This window comes from Colletotrichum truncatum (assembly GCF_014235925.2).
Source record: "Colletotrichum truncatum strain CMES1059 chromosome Unknown Contig_0009, whole genome shotgun sequence".
Lineage (NCBI taxonomy): Eukaryota > Fungi > Ascomycota > Sordariomycetes > Glomerellales > Glomerellaceae > Colletotrichum > Colletotrichum truncatum.
In genome coordinates, this window is record NW_027222406.1 from 267,522 (window position 1) to 287,214 (window position 19,693).

The 19,693-nt window shown below is 51.8% G+C and overlaps 4 protein-coding genes across 4 annotated transcripts; 2 read left to right on the plus strand and 2 right to left on the minus strand.

Annotated features, from left to right (window-relative positions):
* Positions 1 to 442: 442 nt before the first annotated feature.
* On the minus strand, positions 443 to 15,432 carry CTRU02_212612 (denitrification regulatory protein nirq; the record flags this gene model as incomplete). The annotated part of the gene is made up of 3 exons (XM_036723556.1): positions 443 to 7,744; positions 7,793 to 8,122; positions 8,167 to 15,432. 3 exons carry the CDS (start codon positions 15,430 to 15,432, stop codon positions 443 to 445), a joined length of 14,898 nt encoding a protein of 4,965 aa, XP_036584832.1.
* A 406-nt stretch (positions 15,433 to 15,838) lies between these two features.
* Positions 15,839 to 16,493, plus strand: CTRU02_212613 (mitochondrial 54S ribosomal protein bL12m; the record flags this gene model as incomplete). The annotated part of the gene is made up of 2 exons (XM_036723555.1): positions 15,839 to 16,069; positions 16,167 to 16,493. 2 exons carry the CDS (start codon positions 15,839 to 15,841, stop codon positions 16,491 to 16,493), a joined length of 558 nt encoding a protein of 185 aa, XP_036584831.1.
* A 394-nt stretch (positions 16,494 to 16,887) lies between these two features.
* CTRU02_212614 (ctd kinase subunit gamma) lies at positions 16,888 to 17,779 on the minus strand (the record flags this gene model as incomplete). Its single annotated transcript, XM_036723554.1, has 3 exons — positions 16,888 to 17,337; positions 17,391 to 17,567; positions 17,621 to 17,779. 3 exons carry the CDS (start codon positions 17,777 to 17,779, stop codon positions 16,888 to 16,890), a joined length of 786 nt encoding a protein of 261 aa, XP_036584830.1.
* Positions 17,780 to 18,356: 577 nt separating this feature from the next.
* On the plus strand, positions 18,357 to 19,544 carry CTRU02_212615 (pyrroline-5-carboxylate reductase; the record flags this gene model as incomplete). Its single annotated transcript, XM_036723553.1, has 2 exons — positions 18,357 to 18,426; positions 18,580 to 19,544. The coding sequence occupies 2 exons, from the start codon at positions 18,357 to 18,359 to the stop codon at positions 19,542 to 19,544; spliced, it is 1,035 nt and encodes a 344-aa protein (XP_036584829.1).
* Positions 19,545 to 19,693: the final 149 nt, after the last annotated feature.

Consider the following 19,693-nt stretch of genomic DNA (forward strand, 5'->3'; position numbering starts at 1 on the left):
TTTGAAAAGCTATAACATGCGGCTAGGCCTGGGATGTCACCACTGTTTTGTTGAACTTATTGGGTTCACTCTCAGTATGTACCAGGCTTCTGCTTTCGTAGGTGAACCCCAGGCGTCATAATGTAAGGCGTGGTGCTCGTATCCGTAGTAGTTGACATCTACTTTCCGAAAATGAGCTATTCTTTGCTGCGTGCGTCCTGAATACCACACAGCACTGCCTCTCACTACCAGTTCATATTTTTCGCCAACACTCATCCAAAGCTACTATCTGTACACAAGTGCAGGAACATCCCATGAAATAGTTGCAACTTAGTGAAATAGTATTCTTTAAAAATCTCATGTAATTGCTGTTTATTGATTGTTAAAATGCCGTCTACCAAAAACTCCTGTCCTATAAATCACCAAACCAAAACTTTTTTTTTTCTAACCGTTATCCCATTTATCACGAGTTAACCTCGGCGAACCATGTCCTTAACAATCCCGCCAGGGCGCTAGGCAGGTCCTCCAGGTTATGTACAATCAGGTAATACTGGAAGGGGAACGTATCCAGATACCTCTCGATGACGACGCGGCTATTGCCGCTCTCATCCTTGACGAACTTGGCCTCCTTGAGATCAAGCACACTGTCACCCTTCTTCTTGCCAGTGTCATCCATGACGATGAAGACAACCATTATGCGCTCTTCCATCGCTTCGCGCAGCAGTCGACGGATACCGTCGTGCTGGTTAGAAGGAGTCAGACCATCCGACAAGATCAACGCAAGCTGCCAGAGATCTTCGGCGCCGCGGGCAGGGTTCTGCATCCTTGCCGTGCGGAAATGATCAATGGTGTTGCGGACAAGGAGTTGGATATCGGTACGGTCCTGGTTGAAGGAGAAGTGCTGCAACACCTTTGCACCAGCATCATGCGACGCGAATGGCTCGTTGAAGTCGTGCGCCATGAAAGTGTCTGCGCCAAAGCCGAGGATGCCGACCTGGCCGACCTCAAGCATGGTGAGGGCCCGAGAGACCATGACGAGCGACTCGAGGGCGAGGTTGCCGGAGCTGGACTCACCCATGCTGCGGCTGTCATCGACACAGAGGAGGATTTGGTAGGAGCGCTTCGTGGGGATGGCGCGGCGCATCCAGATCTTGTCACGCTTGTAGCTCGAGGCGATATAGGGGATGATCTTCTTGATGTTGAGACGCTTGCCGGTGCGGTAGGAGCCGGAGAGCTTGGTGGACTGGGAAGGTGTGAGAATGAGGCGTAGCTGAGAGGTGAGTGAGAGCGACAGCGGGTGCGTCTTGGTTTGGAAGGATGTCCATGATTGAAGAGATTCGGAGAAGTCACGGAGTGTTCGTTGTTCATCGCTGATGTGGGTCGTGGAGAGTTGCTCAGATGTCTCCTCGATAACTTGCTCTTCCTCCTCTTCATCGTCGTTTCGTTCGATGTCGTCTTCCGAGGGCGAATTTTCACGATCGAAAGCGCCCTGTCTTGTCTTGACTCCAGAGCGACCATCATCCTTGTCAGCGGCACCCTCTTTTTCTTGAGCCTCAGGGGCCTCCGTCGTGTCCATTGTGTCAGGGTCTTGCTCCATGTCCACATCTTCATTCTCCGGCATCACGCGGCTCGTCGGGTCTTCTTTTTCTTCATCAATGGCCATGTTCTCATCAATGGGCTGCACTTGGTCTTCAGAAGCAGTGCCGAGGGCTTGCGTATCGGCAGCGGTCTCATCGTCTTGAAGATGCTGGAACTCGCGAGCGCCGAGGTCCGCATCGACATCCTGAGACTGCTTTTGCTCGCCGTCTTCCTGCTTCTCAGGGTCCTTGATATCGCTCTGTTGTCGGTGCCAGCGTTCAAGGGCATCGCCAAGCTTCTTGAAAGGATCCTGACGGTTACTCTCAGGCGCATCATCTTGGTCTTGCTCGGTGGGCTGCGCCTGTTCATCTGACCTGGAAAGAGCTCCCTTCTTGCCGGCACTGGCCTTCTGCTCGGAAGCGCCGTCCCCAGCGTCACCTTCATCTCTCTGGGCCGCGTTGTTGCTGAAGTTGTTTTCAAGATCCATTTGATCGGCATCTTGATCCTCGCCACCGCCCTTTACATCGCTCGGGGCAGCATTTGCATCAGCGTTAGAGTTGTCTCGAGGCTGGTCCATGTGAGACTCAGGCTCTTCGGGCTGCTGCTGCTGCTGCTCTTCTTCCTCCTCTGCCTTAGGCTCCGTATCAATCTCCGGCTCACCAGCGAGATCCTCCTCTTCGAGCTGCTCTGGTTCTTGTTGTTCTTCTTCCTCTGAACCTTTCTCGTCAGGCTTCTGCGGTTCTTCCTCGCCATCCTCAATGTTGTCCTCTTGCTTTTGCTGAAGCTCGTCCTTTTCCATGTCCGACAACTGGTCGAGATCATCGTCTTCTGATAACTCGTCTTCCCCATCGTCCTTGAAGTCGAAGTCCATTTCCTCAGGCATGTTGAGAGTGTCGTTCTGCTCCACATTCTGGTCCTGCTTGATCTCTTCCTCAAACTTGACGTCTTCTTGTTCCGGAACAGCTTCATCCTCCATTTCCTCATCTCCTTGGTCAACTTGCTGCTCATCGTCCTCGGCCTCGTTCTCGTCGGCCTTGGCATCGTTGTCAGCCGCCATCTGTTCATCCTTCTTCTTCTGACCATTGGCTTTCTCGCCTTGCTGGTCCTTCTCCGCCTCCTCCTCATTCTCACCATCCCACATCTTCTCATCAACGGCAGTGGGATCCAGGTCGTCAACGTCACCAAGCTCTTCGTCCATCTCATTCTCGTCACCATCCTTCTCTTCCCCGTCTTCTTTATCCTCCTCATCATCGCCATCAACACTGCCCATCTCGCCTTCGAGCTCTTCATCTGCCATGTCAACTGCGTCCTTTTGGTTCTCCATCTCTCCACTTTCTTCTTTGTTCGGCTCTTGTGCAAGCTCCGACAAATCCTCATCCGGCTGGATGTCTTTGCTAATATCATCCGCTCCTTCGCCGTCTCCCAGACCCGTTCCAGACTCCAGTTTGCCAGAGTCACCAGCTGTCTCGTCCGACTTCTCTTGCGGTGTGCAGAAGCCCTTGGCAGCGAGTTGCGTGAATGTCCGTGCGAGCTGGTAGGTCATGTGGCCAGTCGCTGCATGCAAGCTGTAAAGCTGAGAGAAACTCTGATGACATGTCAGGGCATATTGTTGGAGAATCGGGTTGATAATCATGAGAAGAGATGTGGCGGCCGCGCTCGTCGTACGGTTCTCCAGGTCAACACGTTCCAAGGCGGACAAGCACGCCTCCATCTTGCCCACAATTGCATTGACATGCAGTGCGGTGAGACTAGTATTACGGACAGCACTAGTCTTGGAAAGCCAGCCTAGTTCTTCAGACGAGGTCGGTAGATCATCCATAACTTTCTTGTATCCTTGCACAGCCACAAGGACGGCGTCGCAGAGATTGGACACCGAATCCTTGAACTGCTGGGCGGTGCTGTCCAGGGCTTCATCCCTGCCATGGTCGTGGGGTATTTGGACACTGAACCAACTGGAAACTTGGCTCATGACGAAGTCAAGGTCTTTGTATTCTGTTCCAGTCGTTACATGTCTCTTGATGTTCTGCTCCTCTAGCTGAACCAGCGACTGGAGGACATCTTGGCCATTAGGCACGAATTTCTCAAGGCCAGAATCCGCTTCTTCTAGGTTCTTGGAGACCTCCTCAGATGTCTTCAAGTAGCCTTGGAGGAAGGCCAGGGCATTCTTATTGTCAACCGAAGCTAGTTTGCCGTGAATCTCAACCACCTTGATTCCGAACTCCAAGATGGGTTTCCACCATTTCACACTGACTCTGTGGTCGAAACCAAGGTTCTTAGCATGCTGGAGATCAGAGCTCTTGGCCAGGCTCTGGACTGACGCCATGATGCGGTCAAGTGAAGAGATTGCCGTGCGAGCGGCCACCAGAGAGCTGTGTTGGCTCAACACAACAGCCATCATGCCTTCCACGAAACCAGAACTTCGGGCTACTTCAGCACCGGTGAGCTCGCTCGAGTAGTCATGAGCAGCGAGTCTAACTTGGGGTGCAATGTCGACAACCTTGTGGAAGTAGTATTCGGCGGCATCGTTGGAGTAGGTTTGGAGGATGTCGGATGCCGGCATGTTGGTGAGAACGAGAGCAACTGAATTCTGCTTCGCCAGCTCCTCTGTTCCTAGGTTGTGTCGGAAACCCATCTGTCTTAGCGCCTTCAGGACGTCTGCGAAGAGGTTGCGCTTGCGGGTCTTCAGATGCTTGACCTGGTCTTTGTTCTCATCGGTCAGGGTGCCGGGGGTTTCCTTTCGCAGTTCTGCAATAGAAGAGTTGAGACTTTCAATGTATGAGTCGACCTCTTGGGTAGCATCCAACGGGCATTGGCTAGCTCGGGTGGTGACACTAGCCATGATTGAAAGTGTCTTGGAGGCGTTGGAAAGACGCTTATGCTGGGTCAACCAACCGGGGAAGCCTCTATTGCAGTTAGATATGGCGACCGAGTCAGCTTGGATCTCAACCTTTCCAGCAGCGACTGAGCCTGGACTGCGGGAGACCTCTTCTTCAGGAAGACCCTGATCCAAAATTGGTTTCATCGGCTGACCAAGGACGCCGCGGAACTTCCGAACAATTCGGAAGAGCTTTTGATGAGACCTTCGGGCACTCTCCCGCAAAGCGTTGATGTTGGTATCCTTCCAACTGGCCAAGAGCACAACTTCCTTCATGTTCTTCTCAATCGGAGCCCTACCCTTGGCTATGGTCTCACTGGCAACCTTCTCGAAGCGGGAGTAGAAGTCAATGAAGTTGAGGACCGCATCGCGAATGACTGACAAGGATTTATAGTCCACAGAGAGGAGTTCCAGGTGCTTCTGCAATTGTCTTAGCAATCTAAGGCGGGCAGAAAACTGGCCAATGATCGCAGTAGAGAAGTAAGTCTCGAGTTCCTTGAACAGGTTGACACCGTAGTCCTTCAGCTCAGGCGAGTCGACGAGAGAAAGAGGAACTGCGATGACGACCTGGTAGGCAACAAAGAACCATGAGTCGGCATCCTCTGAGCACTTTTGAGCTTCCATGTCAAAGAGCTTAGCCCAAGTTGAGAGCTCCAGGCGTCGCCAGCTGATGATGGTGTCCGTCAACGATGTGTACAGCGCAGGCGCGCCGTAAATGCCAGGAGCATAGCCTCCATGCTGCCACTCGTACACAATACCGTGCAGATGTTCCAGTTTGGGCAAAATCTTGGCCAAGGGCTCCGTGTGGGTAAGCTGAAGGAGCTGTTCACAGGCCGCCAATACATCTGCCAGCGGCTGCATGTAGCCAATCTCATCGACTTGTTGCAACTCTCGGAAGCGAATTTCCACCTTGTCGATGAGCGCAACAAGGCGACGAACCTCGAGGAGGTTGGCGTCTGTGTAGAAGTTGTAGTCGGGGCTGACGGTATTGGCGTTGAGGGCTGCCATCTGCTCATCCAGAGACCAAAGTGTCAATGGAAGGACCACCTTGTTCATGCCTTGATGCACAGCGGCCTTTTCCACCACATCAGCAGCAGCTCCCTTTCCTACGGACTTGCATACTTCCCGGAGTGCATCGGATGGGGTAACTGGCTCAAGGAAGATCTTGCGATGAGATTCCGCGAGTCTGACCGACACGTCGCGGACCTTCTGGCGTCCAACTGAGGGTTTCTCTTCTTGATCGCCGTCGTATGTGGGGAACAATTCGTTGAATTCTTCCTCGTTCATTTCTTCTTCATCCTCAAAGCTTCCCTTGAATCGGTAAAGACTTGTTCTAGCCTCTTCAGCTTTGCGGTCTGCATCAAGCTTCTTCATCCATTCTTGGAAAAATCCGTGAACACATTCAAACAATGCTTCGCGGAGAGAAACGTTGAGGTTCGAAAGCCCCTCGACTGATGTGATCAGTCCAACGTAGTCCAGGAATTCTAGGGTCTTGTTTGGGAATTTGGCAAGAACATGGTGCTGAGGTTTACCCCCTAGGAAGGGTGTTAAGTCCATAAGAGTGGTGTCTGTTGCATGAGTCTCTATAGAATCGAGTCCGTCACTTATAGAAAGACCCAGCTTTAGACAGCCAAGAATATTGACAAGAGGTCGTGTCATGTCTTGATAGGCGTTAAATCGGTTAGCCAGGCGATCAATCATCAAAGCCAGGTTCTGCTTGATGAGCTCAATATCCTGTTTAGCCTCAATAGAACTTGACAAAGCGAAGGCAGTGTGACTAGCCGACAAGTTCTGTCCAATGGTCATCTTCAGAACGTTATTAAAGTCTGTCTGAACTTGGTTCAGCTCCGACCGAGGGGGCCGGTAGAGTAGCTGTGTAGGTGCCGGTGCCGGCCCAAGTGCATTGATATCGTTCTGGACGAGTTGAATGCTGAGGGACGTGTCTTGACCTGTGAAACGAGACTCAAAGTCCATCAGGGATGCGAGTTTGTGTTGAAGTTCTCTCGTCAGCTCGTCGTGAACGTCTTTCTCAAATTGTGGTCGCAATTGCGGATCGAACGACTTGTCGGGCACGTAAAGCTTGATAGCACCAATGGCAAACTCAACCCAGGCAACTGCAGAAAAAGCAGCTACATCACGAGCTTTGGAGAAGTCGGTGGTGTGTTGTATAGAAGCATCGGAGAATGCTAGAGCAACCGTTGCAGGGACCAGGTGTTCCTTGGCAATTTGCACGAGATGAGGAGGCCACTCCGCAGAAAAATCATCATTAAATCGAGTAACCAGCTGCGGGAACTTCTGAGACATGCTCTGTGATTCCTTGAGCTGTTCCACAGCCTCTTGGTAAATCGTAATCAAGGGCTCGTCTCGCTTATCGTCGTGGACGACGAAAATTGTTGTGAGTAATGTTCTCAGAGCCTTGTTAAGGGCAGCTATTTGGCTGTCCTGTAACGAGGGGACTAGTGATGCAACAGACCGTCCCAGGGAGGGAAGCTCGGTCTCAAGCAGTCCCAGAGAGCGCAAGCTGGTGTTTGGGAGAGAGCCAAGCCTGGACAAGAGTGACATGGCAAACTTGCCGTTCCAGGCATGAGCATTTGAGTCCTCGGAGGCCAGAAGACCAATTGTCAAAGATCGTGCCTCTCTGCCACCGAAGCTGCCCAAGCGGATCTGGTCGATCGTTTGCTGATTTGATAGCACAACTAGGTCTGGCTGGCTCGCATTGCATTGTGGGTGATCAGATTCCTGAGATTGCAGGACAGAAATCTCTCTCAGAGTTTCAAACTCCGAGGCGAAGAATGGTTTGACCTCACTAGACACTGAGCCAACCTTGGTCTCGAGAAGCTCAATTTCCTTCGTCAGGTCATCGATAAGCTCGGTGGCATCGGAGTTGCTCTTTCGCACGATTTCATCTGCAGTAACAAGAGTAGTCATGGCTCTGGCTAGGTCGGAAACAGATGCCTTAACTCTCCATTTGAGTTCATCAAGTCGTATGCCCAGTCGTTCGATCTCTTGGCTCTTGCTGAGTGTTTCTCCGCTCATCACGGGCAACGGCTTGAAGCGCTTCCACATTACCTCCATACTCAATCCTGTCGAGAGTCGGAAACCAGTCGTGAAGTCATCTTCAAGGGTTTGAAGATAGAGGTCAGCGAGTTGTCGATTGATGTTATCTGTCGTTGGCGAAAGCAGGCTTTGCACGGACTCGACGCCATGCACCAAATGGGCTTGGAATCGTGCTTCTTCAAACATGTGCTGAGTTGTAAGATTGATAGTTCGCCACCAGAAATCAAGTATTCTTCGCAAGACCTGGGCACGTTCCTATCTTCCTTTAGTGTTTGTCAACGCAATTTGTTTTGGTCAACTTACCTCCCAGCCATGAGCTGACTTTAGGTTGGCCTGTATAAAAGCCCTGATAGCTTGAAGCGTCTTCGACAGGAACTTGGAGACTTTGACTGTGGAGTCCTTCGCAACTGCTGCGATGCGGTCCGACACGATAGATCGTTGGAGGCGGTTCAAAGAGGCGAGCTTCGCTGCCCTTGCTTTGTTCACTTGAGAGGAAATTACAGCTTGACAGCGCTGTATCTCCAGCATAAAGTCATAGCATACTGAGAGCCAGAAAGCCAGATCTCCGTTGTTGCGGTGCAGAACACGCACCACGGGAGCGTTATGGAGCGGGTTGAGAGGCTTAACGAACAACTGTTAGTTAACGCCTTTGACTGAAATGGAAGAAAAAAACTTACCTGTGCGTTTCCAAGGCCAGAGCTTGAATCAGGGAGGCTGGCGTAAAGGTCGAAGACAGCCTGTCGGAGGCCAGCTGTCTCAGTAGCATCCATATATGTGAGTTGCTCCTTCAAACTGTCCTGATACTTTTCAAGCGAAGAAGAAGGAAGGTCAGCCAGACCCCGGTTAATAGAATGAGAAAACCTTTCCATGAGAGCTGTATCTTTAAGCGACAGGTTTTCGAGAGTGGCCTTAGAGACTCCCGAGGTGGCATCTTGTCTGAGAACTGCGGCAGAAATGTCCCTGGAAGAAGAGAACCTTTCAAGACTGCTTTCAACGTGAACATTGTATCTGTGGGATGGCTGATCCTGCACTGATCGCTCGCTGAGGTGAATCTCAACAGCTCGGTTTCTCATAGCTCGTGACAGCTCGCCGTACCGCGGATCGACTGTCAAGAAGATGCGGAATTCCGGGTGTGGTCTAATGATGCGAGGCTCTCCGTTGGGACCGCAATGTTCATTGATGCTCAAGAAGCCGTTTGGCTCAAGCAGAGAGTTGAGTCTGTCCAAGACAGAGGCATTGCACAAGTTTGCATTATCCAAGACCAGCCATTGACCCGTTTCGAGGGCCTTGACAATGACTCCGTCTAACCATTCGAAGCGAGGGTTGCTAACAATTAACGGCCTTTCCAGGACATTGTGGACGTTGGACAAGAGCGCGCCGATCTCCGAATCTTCTGCTACTTCAGAGAGCACATTTTCAACAGAAGTTGTGATGGCGGGAAGAGAGCCAGTGTCGCCACGGTAAGACTCCAGCAGATGCAACAAAGCAAGTGCTTGGGATGGGACTTGGCCAGGCACACGCGTCAAGATCGTGGTTTGCAGGCCTTCGCGGAGTTCTCGCAATGAAGCATTCACTTCCCGCAGAGGATCTGACTGCTCGAAGCCACCAACAAGATCCATTGTGTCAATATCGGCATTGAGAGGGAACACAACAAGCGGCTTTCCAACTAGCGCAGCGACATGCTCGAGCAGGACCGATTTGCCGCTTCCAGAGGGGCCACTAAGAATGCAAGGGATGTCTTGTTTGATGCATATCATGAGCGACTCCATCTCCGGCAGCCGAGGCACGATATCGATGCCTGGCAGCGGTACAGGCTGCAATGTCTGGTTTCTGGGAAGCAAAGCGTTTCCAACTTGGCAGAAAGTGGCGTCTGTAGCATGATAAAGACTGTGGCCATCCGGAGCCCTGGAAAAGACCTGAGAAAAGAGCTTGTTCACCTCCTCGCGATCTGTAAGAGAGCGGAAACGTTGTCGAATGATGAGATCAAGGAAGTCATCGGGCTTGCCAGTAGCTAGCAATGGGTCTGAAGTGGCCAGAAGATGCAGCCATCGAAGGATATCTCTCAGATTGAATTCCCAAGGGCTTCCGTGTGCGCCAAACGCTTTCTCAATAGCAACCTGGTGGTCAAGGCAAGATATGAATTTAATGACTCCGCTGATAACCTCAGTAGGAATGCTAGGGAAGTTATGCTGTGCAATAAGGAGAAGGTCTTCTTCTGTGAAGGTGTCGGCGTACACGACGATGAATCTGTTCACGAATGAGCTTGGAAGACCCTTTCGACCACCTCCCTGATGGTGAGGATTCTGTGCGGCAAACAGGCGAAAGTCTGGATGGCGCTTGAAGACCTGGTCCAGTTCAGAGATGTAGACCTCGCCACGGTGGTCAAGACATGCGTTGAGACCTTCGAGAACAGACTGCGAAGCCAAGTTCATTTCATCCAGTAAAACCCACTCGCCATTTTGCATAGCTTGGAGGAAGGGTGCATCACGCCAGGCGAAATTACCGGCCTCGGCTCCCTCGACTGGCATGTCCGTACCAAACAGATCCATAAGATCAGTTTGGTCAGACAGGTTGATTCTTGTCAGGGGCCGTCCGCACACGCGAGCTAGGGCAGCAACAAGCGTCGTCTTGCCGACACCTGGGCTACCTTCTAACAGAATGGGCTTACGCATTTGGAGCGAGCGCATTACTCTCATAGCGTTGAGTCTTGTGGTTGGAGCATTGAAAGCAAAGCTAGGATCAGACTTGCGACCAGCTTCCCTGGGCAGGCCAAAGTCACCAATTGACAGGCGGTCTTCGGTTAACGCCACCTCAGGCTGCGCTCGATAGATAGCCGTTGTGTCGTAACCAAGCAGTTCGCTAAGCTTGTCGAGGCACTTTTGTCTCTGTGAATCAAGTGCCTTCGGATCCATGGCCAGCAAGGCTGAGGGATTGGCGCCCAGACTATCAACAAAGACAGTAGCTGCACCATGAACCACGGCGAACTGGGGCGCTGTCGGACCACAGAGGTTGATAAAGTTGACCCAGATCAAGATATCACGAATTGAAAAGGCGGTCGACGATGAAGATCTGAAAGTCTGTCCAAACCAGTGTGCGAACTGCACCACCGGCCCTCCAAACGACTTGAAGGCTGGGTCGAGCTTGGAGAGGACAATGTCCAGCATGTCATCAGTTTCTGACATGGCTGGAACCCATATTTCAGTGAAACGGTTCCTCAGTGCCGGGGACAATTCCTTCTTGCCGAAATCGCCTCCGGGGTTCATCGTCGCGAAAAATTGGAATCCGTCTGCTCCGGTGACGAACGAGTTGTCAATGCCCTTTTCAGCCAACAGCAAAGACCGCCCAGGCTCGAGAACCGAGTTCAAACGCTCCAGAACGGAATCATCGGCGAGCGAGATCTCATCGAGCAGGAAGAACTGACCGGACTTCATAGCATGAACGAGACTGCCGTCGGACCACTCAAACAAAGCTTTGCTCTTTGTCTCCAATGTTGCGATCTTCTCCTGGGTTGCAGAATCAATCTTGGCCTGCGCCTCTGGCGAGAGCACGTGATATCTCTGAAGCAGCTCTTCCAACGTGCCAGCTGTGTCTTCGCCAAACTGTCCGAGAACGGAACTCAGTTCGCTCTTCAGAGAATCAGCAATCGCGCCGCGGTTTCTCACAGGTCTTTGAGAACCAATAAGATCTCCAGTCTCGGTGTTTTGGTGAGCATTAACGATGTGCAGTTCCTTTCCGAGCACCTCTGCAAGAATCTGGCAGACAGTGGTTTTACCGCAACCGGTCTCGCCAACAAGAAGGACAGGTTCATTGTTTCGAATGGCAGTGTCAACCAATACATAGAGACGACGCATCGCTCGGGTCCAGACGACACCGTGGTTGTTGGGCATGGCCTGAATCTTGCTCAAGATAGGGGAGTACTTGGCGGTGTATAGAACGTCTGGATCAATCTTGACTTTGAAGACGCCCTCAATGACTTCTCTGACCGCAGTGCGTTCCTCTTCAACGCGAACTCGCTCAGCTAGAAGCATGAAGCCATTGATGGCGATTTGTTCGCGATTGTCAGCCTCACGCAGAGCCCATCGAAACAGGTCACGGAGTGTGGCAAAACTGTCCTTTTGCTCAAATAGCCGGCTGGTTTGACGAAGACGAGAAAGCTCCTTGTACACCGAGACGATACGCTTGCAGTCCGAAGGCGCAGTGTTGCTGCTCCTCTTTTGTAGGATAAACTCCAGCTCATCTTCAGGGATATCGTCGAAGTGCAGTTCCAAGAAGCGGTTGCGGAATGCACGAGAAAGAACCTTTCGACCACCATACAAGCCTGGAGGGTTCTGTGTGGCGAAGAGCATGAAATTTTCATGTGGCTTCACAATCTCTTGCGTCTCAGGGATTAAAAGCTCTCGATTGTCGTCGAGAAGTCTGTTCAAGGCCTCAAGGACATCAGTAGGCGCGAGGTTAAGCTCATCCAGCACAATCCAATGACCTTGTCGCATGGCTTGGACAAGCAGACCTTCTTGGAAGCGGAGTCGCCCAGTCGAATCAGATATGTATGTGCCCAAGTACTCTTGAAGATCAGTGTGTTCGTGATTGTTGATGCGCACAAATTTGTTGCCGGTAAAGTTGGACAGATACTCGATCATGCTAGTTTTTCCTGCTGACGTAGGACCCTGAATGAGGATAGGAAAGCGCCGTGTAGAAGTTGCTCGGACCAGGTTGAGCAAATTCCGTTCTACGTACGGAGTGACAATGTAATCTGACCTCTCTTGAGGGGGCAGTTCACCCTGAGCCAGCCAATAATGGCGATCCTTTGCCTTGTTTCGGAAGCGTACATATTGCTTGCCATCATCAGGTTGCTTCGGTGGTTGAGAGAGTAGGGACTGAGGATTTGGTACTCGGCCAAACAGACGATGGTCAATTAGAGGCATAAGCAGCTTTTCTGAGTCCCTATCAAGAAGAGTAAGAAAGCCCATTGAGAATCCCTCGTACAGGGCTCGACGAAGGCCATAAAACGGGGCAATATGATTGACATAAGTCAAAACCCGAGTGAGTGTGCGAAGACTGAAATGCGGTACCTCGTTGGCTCCATCAACCAAACTCTTCTGCTCGGCACGAAGCTTGGTATCAAGATACAAACGCGAAATGTCGTCTGCTGCCTGCTCATCTTTGGTGCTACTGCTCTTCAAGTACGTCTTAACGATGGTGAGCAGATCCTTGACATCCTTGTCAGGGCTGTCAACGTAGAGCTCTGTGAATCGGGACCGAATGCCAATGGGGAGATCGCGCTTGCCCACATCTGTTGCCGGATTCATAGCGCCAAAAATGCGGAAATTCGGGTGTGCCTTGATCCGCTCGATCTCGCCCGTCTCAGAGAGCAAAATAGAAGGAGTTTCAACAGGTCCCGTCAAGAGGTCTGCAATGCTCTCTAACGTATCGGGGGATGCAAGATTGATTTCATCGAGCAAAACCCAGTCACCGTTTCGAGCAGCCTTTACGATGTTACCCTCGACGAACGAGAATGCAAACGCAGTTGCGCCTCCGGAGAGTTGAACTTCAAACTGATCGAGGTTGCGGGAGAACTGGTCCCAGCGAGGGCTGAGTTCGAGAAGAGTCTGAAGTTTGGACTCAGTCTTTCGACGCTTCACCGGCTGGGCTCCTTCATCACCAGCCTCTGACTTTTCTCTTTCGCGTTGGGTCAACTCTTCAATAATTTTCTTGAACATTTTGGGAGCTTCACGCCACAGTTTAGCAACCTTTGCCCATTGGCCCTTGGCAAAGCATTTTCCAAGCTGCTCAAGATACCGTTGGTTCTTGGTTTGTGATATGCCGGTAGCAGAAAAAAGGTCCTCAAACTCTTCCTTTAGAGGTACTGCGAGACTTCGAACATTGACAGGCTTGAAGCCTCCGAGGAGATCGCCGGCTTCGCTCTGTTGGGACAAGTTGATCGCAACAAGCTTGTGGCCCAGCGTGTCGGCTAGTTGTTGAACGACTGTAGTCTTGCCAATACCGGTCTCACCAACGAGCAGGATTGGCTCACCAAGATTAACCGCTACTGCAGCTTGCTCCAGCAACTTCTTTGCATGCGTCGTGCTTGCGAAAGGCCTCTTGGCAAGAGCAGCCTTATTAACACGATCTTTACGTTTCCGTAGTGTTGTCCGACCGATCTTGAATTGGGTGTCGTTCTGTTCAAGCTGGGGAATGTAAGCTTCAAGGAAGTGCTCAACTCTTTCCTTTGCCATATGCATCTCCTCGGCGATGGCGAATATAAGGTGTTTCTTAGCCTGGACATCCGGGATGCCTGCCACAAAACAATCGACGGCTTCCATAAACATCCAGTCCCGAGTAGTTTCGCTTATGGGTTCATCGCCAGTGCTACAGCCTGCGGCGGAAAGCGTGGCTGTAAGACGCCTGCACCACCGCAGAAGATCTCGTAAACTGGCTTGACGGTCGGCCATGCCGCGACTAGATGAGAAGGGCATATTGCCAGAAATTGGTTTCGACAATCGCCGATAAACAGACAGAATACCAGGTGCAAATTTATGCAGAATGGGGTGAGATCCGGTAATAATGTCCTGTAACTCTGTCTCTGTCGGCGTTTGTACAGAGACAAGTTGCCAGAACCGCAAACCCAGTAGGTTAGGGAGGGTTTCCCGTCCATGCATACCACGAGAGGTTCTGACCGTGCCGAAGAGTCGGAATCCACTAGCAGCTCGAATTCGCTCTCCTCTACTTGGAATAAGGAGCTCGCCACGCTCGATCAAGGGAAGCAGTGTGCTGATGACTTCGTTCGGCGCCCTATCCAGGTCTTCGATGACCACCCATCTTCCCTCCCTGACTGCAGTTGTCAAAACACCTGGCCTCCAGGAAAAGGTTCCTGGTTTCGAATCAGTGGAGTAAAGTCCAATGAGCATCTTGGCGTCTGTTTGCTCATTGATGTGTAATGTCACCATCTCCGAATGCTTTCCAAACTCTTTCGCGACTTCGTGGACCAGCGAAGTCTTACCAGATCCGGGAAGGCCGTGTAGCAAAATGGGACTGGACTTTTTCAGAAGACCGGCCAGAGTCTCCAGGTTTTGAGTAGTTGTGGACGTCAGCACAAGGGATGAGTTCTTCTCGACCGGTCCGGACGGTCGCGGCAGTATTGTGTTGCCGTAGCATGCAACGAAAGGGGTCAGACTTTGTGGTGAAACGGGTTGGATTTGATTGCTGTGGGAAGCATCGCCAATTTCGCGGCGCAGCGCCGCAGTCTTCTTGATCCTTGCATCTTCATACAGACTCAAGAAACCATAGTCTACTTCACATCCGTCAAAGTCAGCGAGAATAGCCTCTCTCGTCCCAACATGCTCGTTGATAAGGGCTTCCAGTTTTGAGTCGGAAGCACGAAGAATCTGTGTGAAAATTCGGATCGCCGTATACCGGACGACGCGGCTCTCGTGTGAGAAGAGAACCTGCATATGAGTGGGTGAGACTAAGACGCCGTAGGTTCTTTGGTCAAAGCAAACAAGTCTCCATGCTGCCAATAGCAGTGCCAAAAGATCAGAACTTGAAGCGGAAGTGAGAGTGGTGAGATCGGGAAATCGAAGGCTCAGGGTATGTGGTCCTGGCGGCGGTGTCTTGGTTAAGTCCTCACTCATGACCTGTTGAAGAAATTCCGACAAATACGGAGCAAACGGCAGTACCCTTGCAAGACAAGTAAGAACAGCGCCATTTCTTGTTTGGTTCCTGGAGTTGAGCAGCCATCGTGCGCAGATGTCAGGGAAGACATTCTCAAAGTGGATGAAAATTCGATCTGTAAGTTGGGGAATGAGAGCGGCCTCAGCAATGGCGTCGAGGAGGTTTGAGGCAGTATGATTTCTGATAACCTCAATAATTTCGGTAGGTAAATGCTCCAGAACAATCGCATCGTTTAGCAGAGCGCTCCTCTGCGCCGAGACATCAATCGTGGCCATGGTTGCGGCTCAATCGCGAGATATGTCGTCTGCGGCGATGTTCATGGGCGACTGGCTTGCATGTACTCTCTCTCTCTATTTTTTTTTCTCTTTCCTTTCAGAGGACCCTTCGCCCCAGCCAACCGCAACTTTTTTTTCTGGTAGTGACAGGGTTCCCTGCAGTTTCTGGGCGGAATGCGGCGCTACAAAGCCCCGAGCCAATCAGAGTGGAGACGACTCTGCACCTTTCCACGCGACTGGACATTCGAGCTCGAAAAACTTCAAGCAGAGAGAATCCCGAATCTGGAACCTCCCTGCGAGCTGTGAAGGCCGAACCGACGACCAATTCCACCACCCCCAAAACACCCCCCCGCCTCGTTAACGACGGCCCAATTGCCATCCTCCCATAACAACATACACATCTACAATGGCGCTTTCTTGCAGATACGCGGCCCAGAGCTGCGCTCGTCAACTTCGTGCCACCAGCGCGCTGCGTGTCTCGTCGACCCTCTTCCAGACCCGTACTCCTGCGACCGCACGAAGGCACAACTCGACCGAGGCCGCGGCAGCTCCCACAAACCCCAAGATCGCCGCCATCGTCGACCAGATCAGCACCCTTACCCTCCTCGAGACTGCCGACCTCGTCTCAAGCTTGAAGGTGAGCTAATAAGAGCCATTCAATAGATAGTGGCACCCACCCATTGGGTCGCCAGAAGGGACATGGGCTGATGCTTTTTTTCCCCCTAATAAAACAGACCAAGCTTAACATCCCCGACCTGCCCGTTGGTGGCTTCGCCGCCGCCGCCCCCGCAGCAGCCCCCGCCGCGGCTGAGGAGGCCGAGGAGGCCGCACCCGCTGCCGCCGAGAAGAGTGTTTTTAACCTCAAGCTCACGGCCTTTGACGCCGCTTCCAAGGCCAAGGTCATCAAGGAAGTCAAGAACTTGTTGGGTCTTAGCTTGGTGGACAGCAAGAAGTTCGTCGAGAGCGCGCCGAAGCTCATGAAGGAGAATGTGGCCAAGGACGAGGCCGAGAAGATCATCGCCGCCATGAAGGAGCTTGGCGCTACCGTCGTTATGGAGTAACCATTTTCGCCGCTTGCATTGGATGGCCGGGCTGAATTGACGAGAGCGACTATTTCTCTCTTTGGGACGAGAAGATAAAAACTCGGGGGGCAGTTTTGTTGTCGGATCTGGATCGGATCGGTCTAGACCCGGACGTGTATGAGTGTATAAACACCCATGTAACAATATTATCAAAGACATACACCACCATTATATCGTGAAACCCGTTTTCGTTTGCATTGACCGTCGTTTGTGACAAGGCTACAACCTATATAAACCGAAAACTACTGGGATCCGTAGAGTCACCCCACACAATGGTATATAGTCCTACTACCAGTATCAACCTCCCAACGCCGATTTTGAGTGCCCATAAACGCCCATTTACGCCCAGAAGAAAGGTTATACTACTACCCGGCTACTGTTTCTTTCCATTCGTAATCCGAGTGCTGGCAGGACCAGCTGGCGGACGAGGCGCACACTGGTGTTCCATGGCCTGGCGCCATTCACCAAGCTCTTCTTCTCCGAGGATATGGTCGTCATCACCAAGGTCACTTGTCTCCTCCCAGATCTTATCAGTCTCAGCGTTGGGTTGCGATGGAATGGCCCAGATGCTCTCGCGCAATCTCTTGTGGCGCTCACGGTCCTCTTCAATACGCTGCTCAATCTGGCGCTTATCCACCCGCGGAGCTCTGCTGTTACTTGAAATCGTCTGGCTGGGGGGCGCATCGCCCATGTCGACGTCTCCGTTGACAGGCGACGACAGGCCAGCATCACGAGCGCTCGTCTCACGCTCTTTCAGGACTTCTTCAATCTCGGTGACTGTCTGGGCCTGCAGAAACTGCTTCTGCTGAAGGCCCTGGAGAACCTATGTCGGGTCAGTGTCTGGCACGGCAAGGTGCGCAACTGATGAGTACATACTCTTCTGACAACCTTGACGTTGGCGGCACCGGATCCATCGTCCGGTGCGACTGCGTCGACGACCCGGATGATGTCACGTTGCATCATGCGAACATAGTCGATGTGGTTGTCCTTCTTTGCCATTTCAAGAAAATGCTCGATGAAGTACATGATGTTGGCCCGGGTGTTCATGTTATTCTGGAACACACATAAGCTTCTGTTATTATTTTCCTCGCTCGAACTAAACTCACTCCACGTTCCAGCTGTTCGATGATGCAAGAGTGCAAATCTTCGTCCATGTCTTTATACTTGAGCGCATACTGAGCGGCCTTCTGAGCAGAAGTGACGGACGCATTGAGATGCTGCAACTGGTGCGTGAAGCGCATCCGAACCTCGAAAGGATCTGCCATATCTGCTGCGCCCGTGCTCCAGTCCCGGGCTTAATTCTCTTTATTGAGCGATAAGAGGAAGAAATACTTCAAGTCGGCGTTGAAAGTTCCGACCAGGCCAGCGGTGGTGTTGAAGCTGATGAGACCGTGTTGCTGTGCTCAAAGCTCTCTGTCGCTATTGGATCAGCACCAGCTACCTTTCTCACAGGGATCGCCTATGCCGCGTCTAATTTTCTGGTCTATCCACACTGTGAAAATGCTTGGGAAAGTACGCTAATACAAACACGGGTTAGTGTCTGAGCGTCCGAAAAATGATCGCTCTGTGGGTGGTGATATGGACGATATCGGAACGGTGGAGTAAGTAAAAGTAGGTGAACAATACCTTGTTATTGTTTCTTTGTCTTTTGGGTACTTGATGTCTAATGAATAAAATTCAAAGCCTGAAAGTGCCACATTTGTCCTGGCCTTGATTGTGCGAATTGGATTGAAATTTTTCAAAGGCAAAAAGGCCACAGATTCATCTCGCTCAACGCTTACACAGCCAGCCAAGACAATCACTTACACCTACCTACATTTGCATTTTCAGTATCCTTTAATCATGTCGCTCACCATCTACGACGGCAATGCCTCCACCTCGGACGAGCTCACCTTGACTGTCCTTGGCTGCGGTAAGTTATCTCGAAATTACATATATCAAGCATCACAGCCTGGACCCATGCTTGAACTTATTTTCCTAACTTACTACCATGCCATTGAAGACAAAGGGGATGAGATCGGTTAATGTGAAGTATTTCTGTAAAACGAAACTGACTTTCCAATAGGTACCATGGGTATCGCCATTCTCAATGGGATCCTCTCTTCTCTCCAGGAGATGTCCGCCCCTAAACCATTACAGACTCTTGCTGGGTCAGGCCATTCCACGCCTCTGGAGGACGAAATTCCCCGCCGTCTACCTTCCCGCTTCATCGCCTGCGTTCGCCGCCCCGAGAGCGCAAAGAAGGTGAAGAAGGCTCTCTGGGAGCACTCCTCTGTTCTTAAGGTCGTGCAGAATGACAACATCGCCTCGGTCCTGAAATCCGAGGTCATCCTCCTCGCCTGCAAACCCTACATGGTAAAGGATGTCCTCAGCGAGCCCGGCATGGCTCGCGCTCTGCACGGCAAGCTTCTCATTTCCATCTGCGCTGGCGTCACCGAGGCGGACCTGGAAGAAGTCCTTCATGGCGTTGCACCCACCAAGAGCCCCGAGGAGGACGGCCGCTGCCGTGTTATCCGCGCCGTACCCAACACTGCCTCACTCATTCGTGAGAGTATGACCGTTATTGGCACCTCGACCTGGCCGCTCCCCCAGGAAATCTCAAGCTTGGTTACCTGGATCTTCAGGCGCATCGGTGACGTGGTCTACCTCCCTCCCAACACCATGGACGCCAGCACCGCACTTTGTGGCTCCGGTCCAGCTTTCTTCGCGCTCATGCTTGAGGCTGCTATTGACGGTGCCGTTGCTATGGGTCTCCCCCGTGCCGAAGCCCAAAGGATGGCTGCTCAGACAATGAGGGGCGCTGCTGGCCTTGTTCTGAATGGCGACCATCCGGCCCTCCTGCGTGACAAGGTCAGCACTCCTGGCGGCTGCACTATCGGAGGCTTGTTGGTGCTTGAGGAGGGTCGCGTCAGAGGCACGGTTGCGCGGGCCGTACGTGAAGCGACTGTTGTTGCTAGCCAACTTGGTCAGGGTGTTCAGGGTGTCAACGGCACTCGATTCCCCGCGCAATCAGGCTTCCCCGGTCAGTAAAAACGTTGGCGGACTAGACGAAAGCTTGAATAATGAACAACCAGTAAAACATTTAGCCAATCACGCCGCACTTGTTTGCTAATGAAAAGCCGGCCACAAACTGCCTATGAAAGAAATATGGTATCAACCGGGCAGTGGCCTACGTAGAA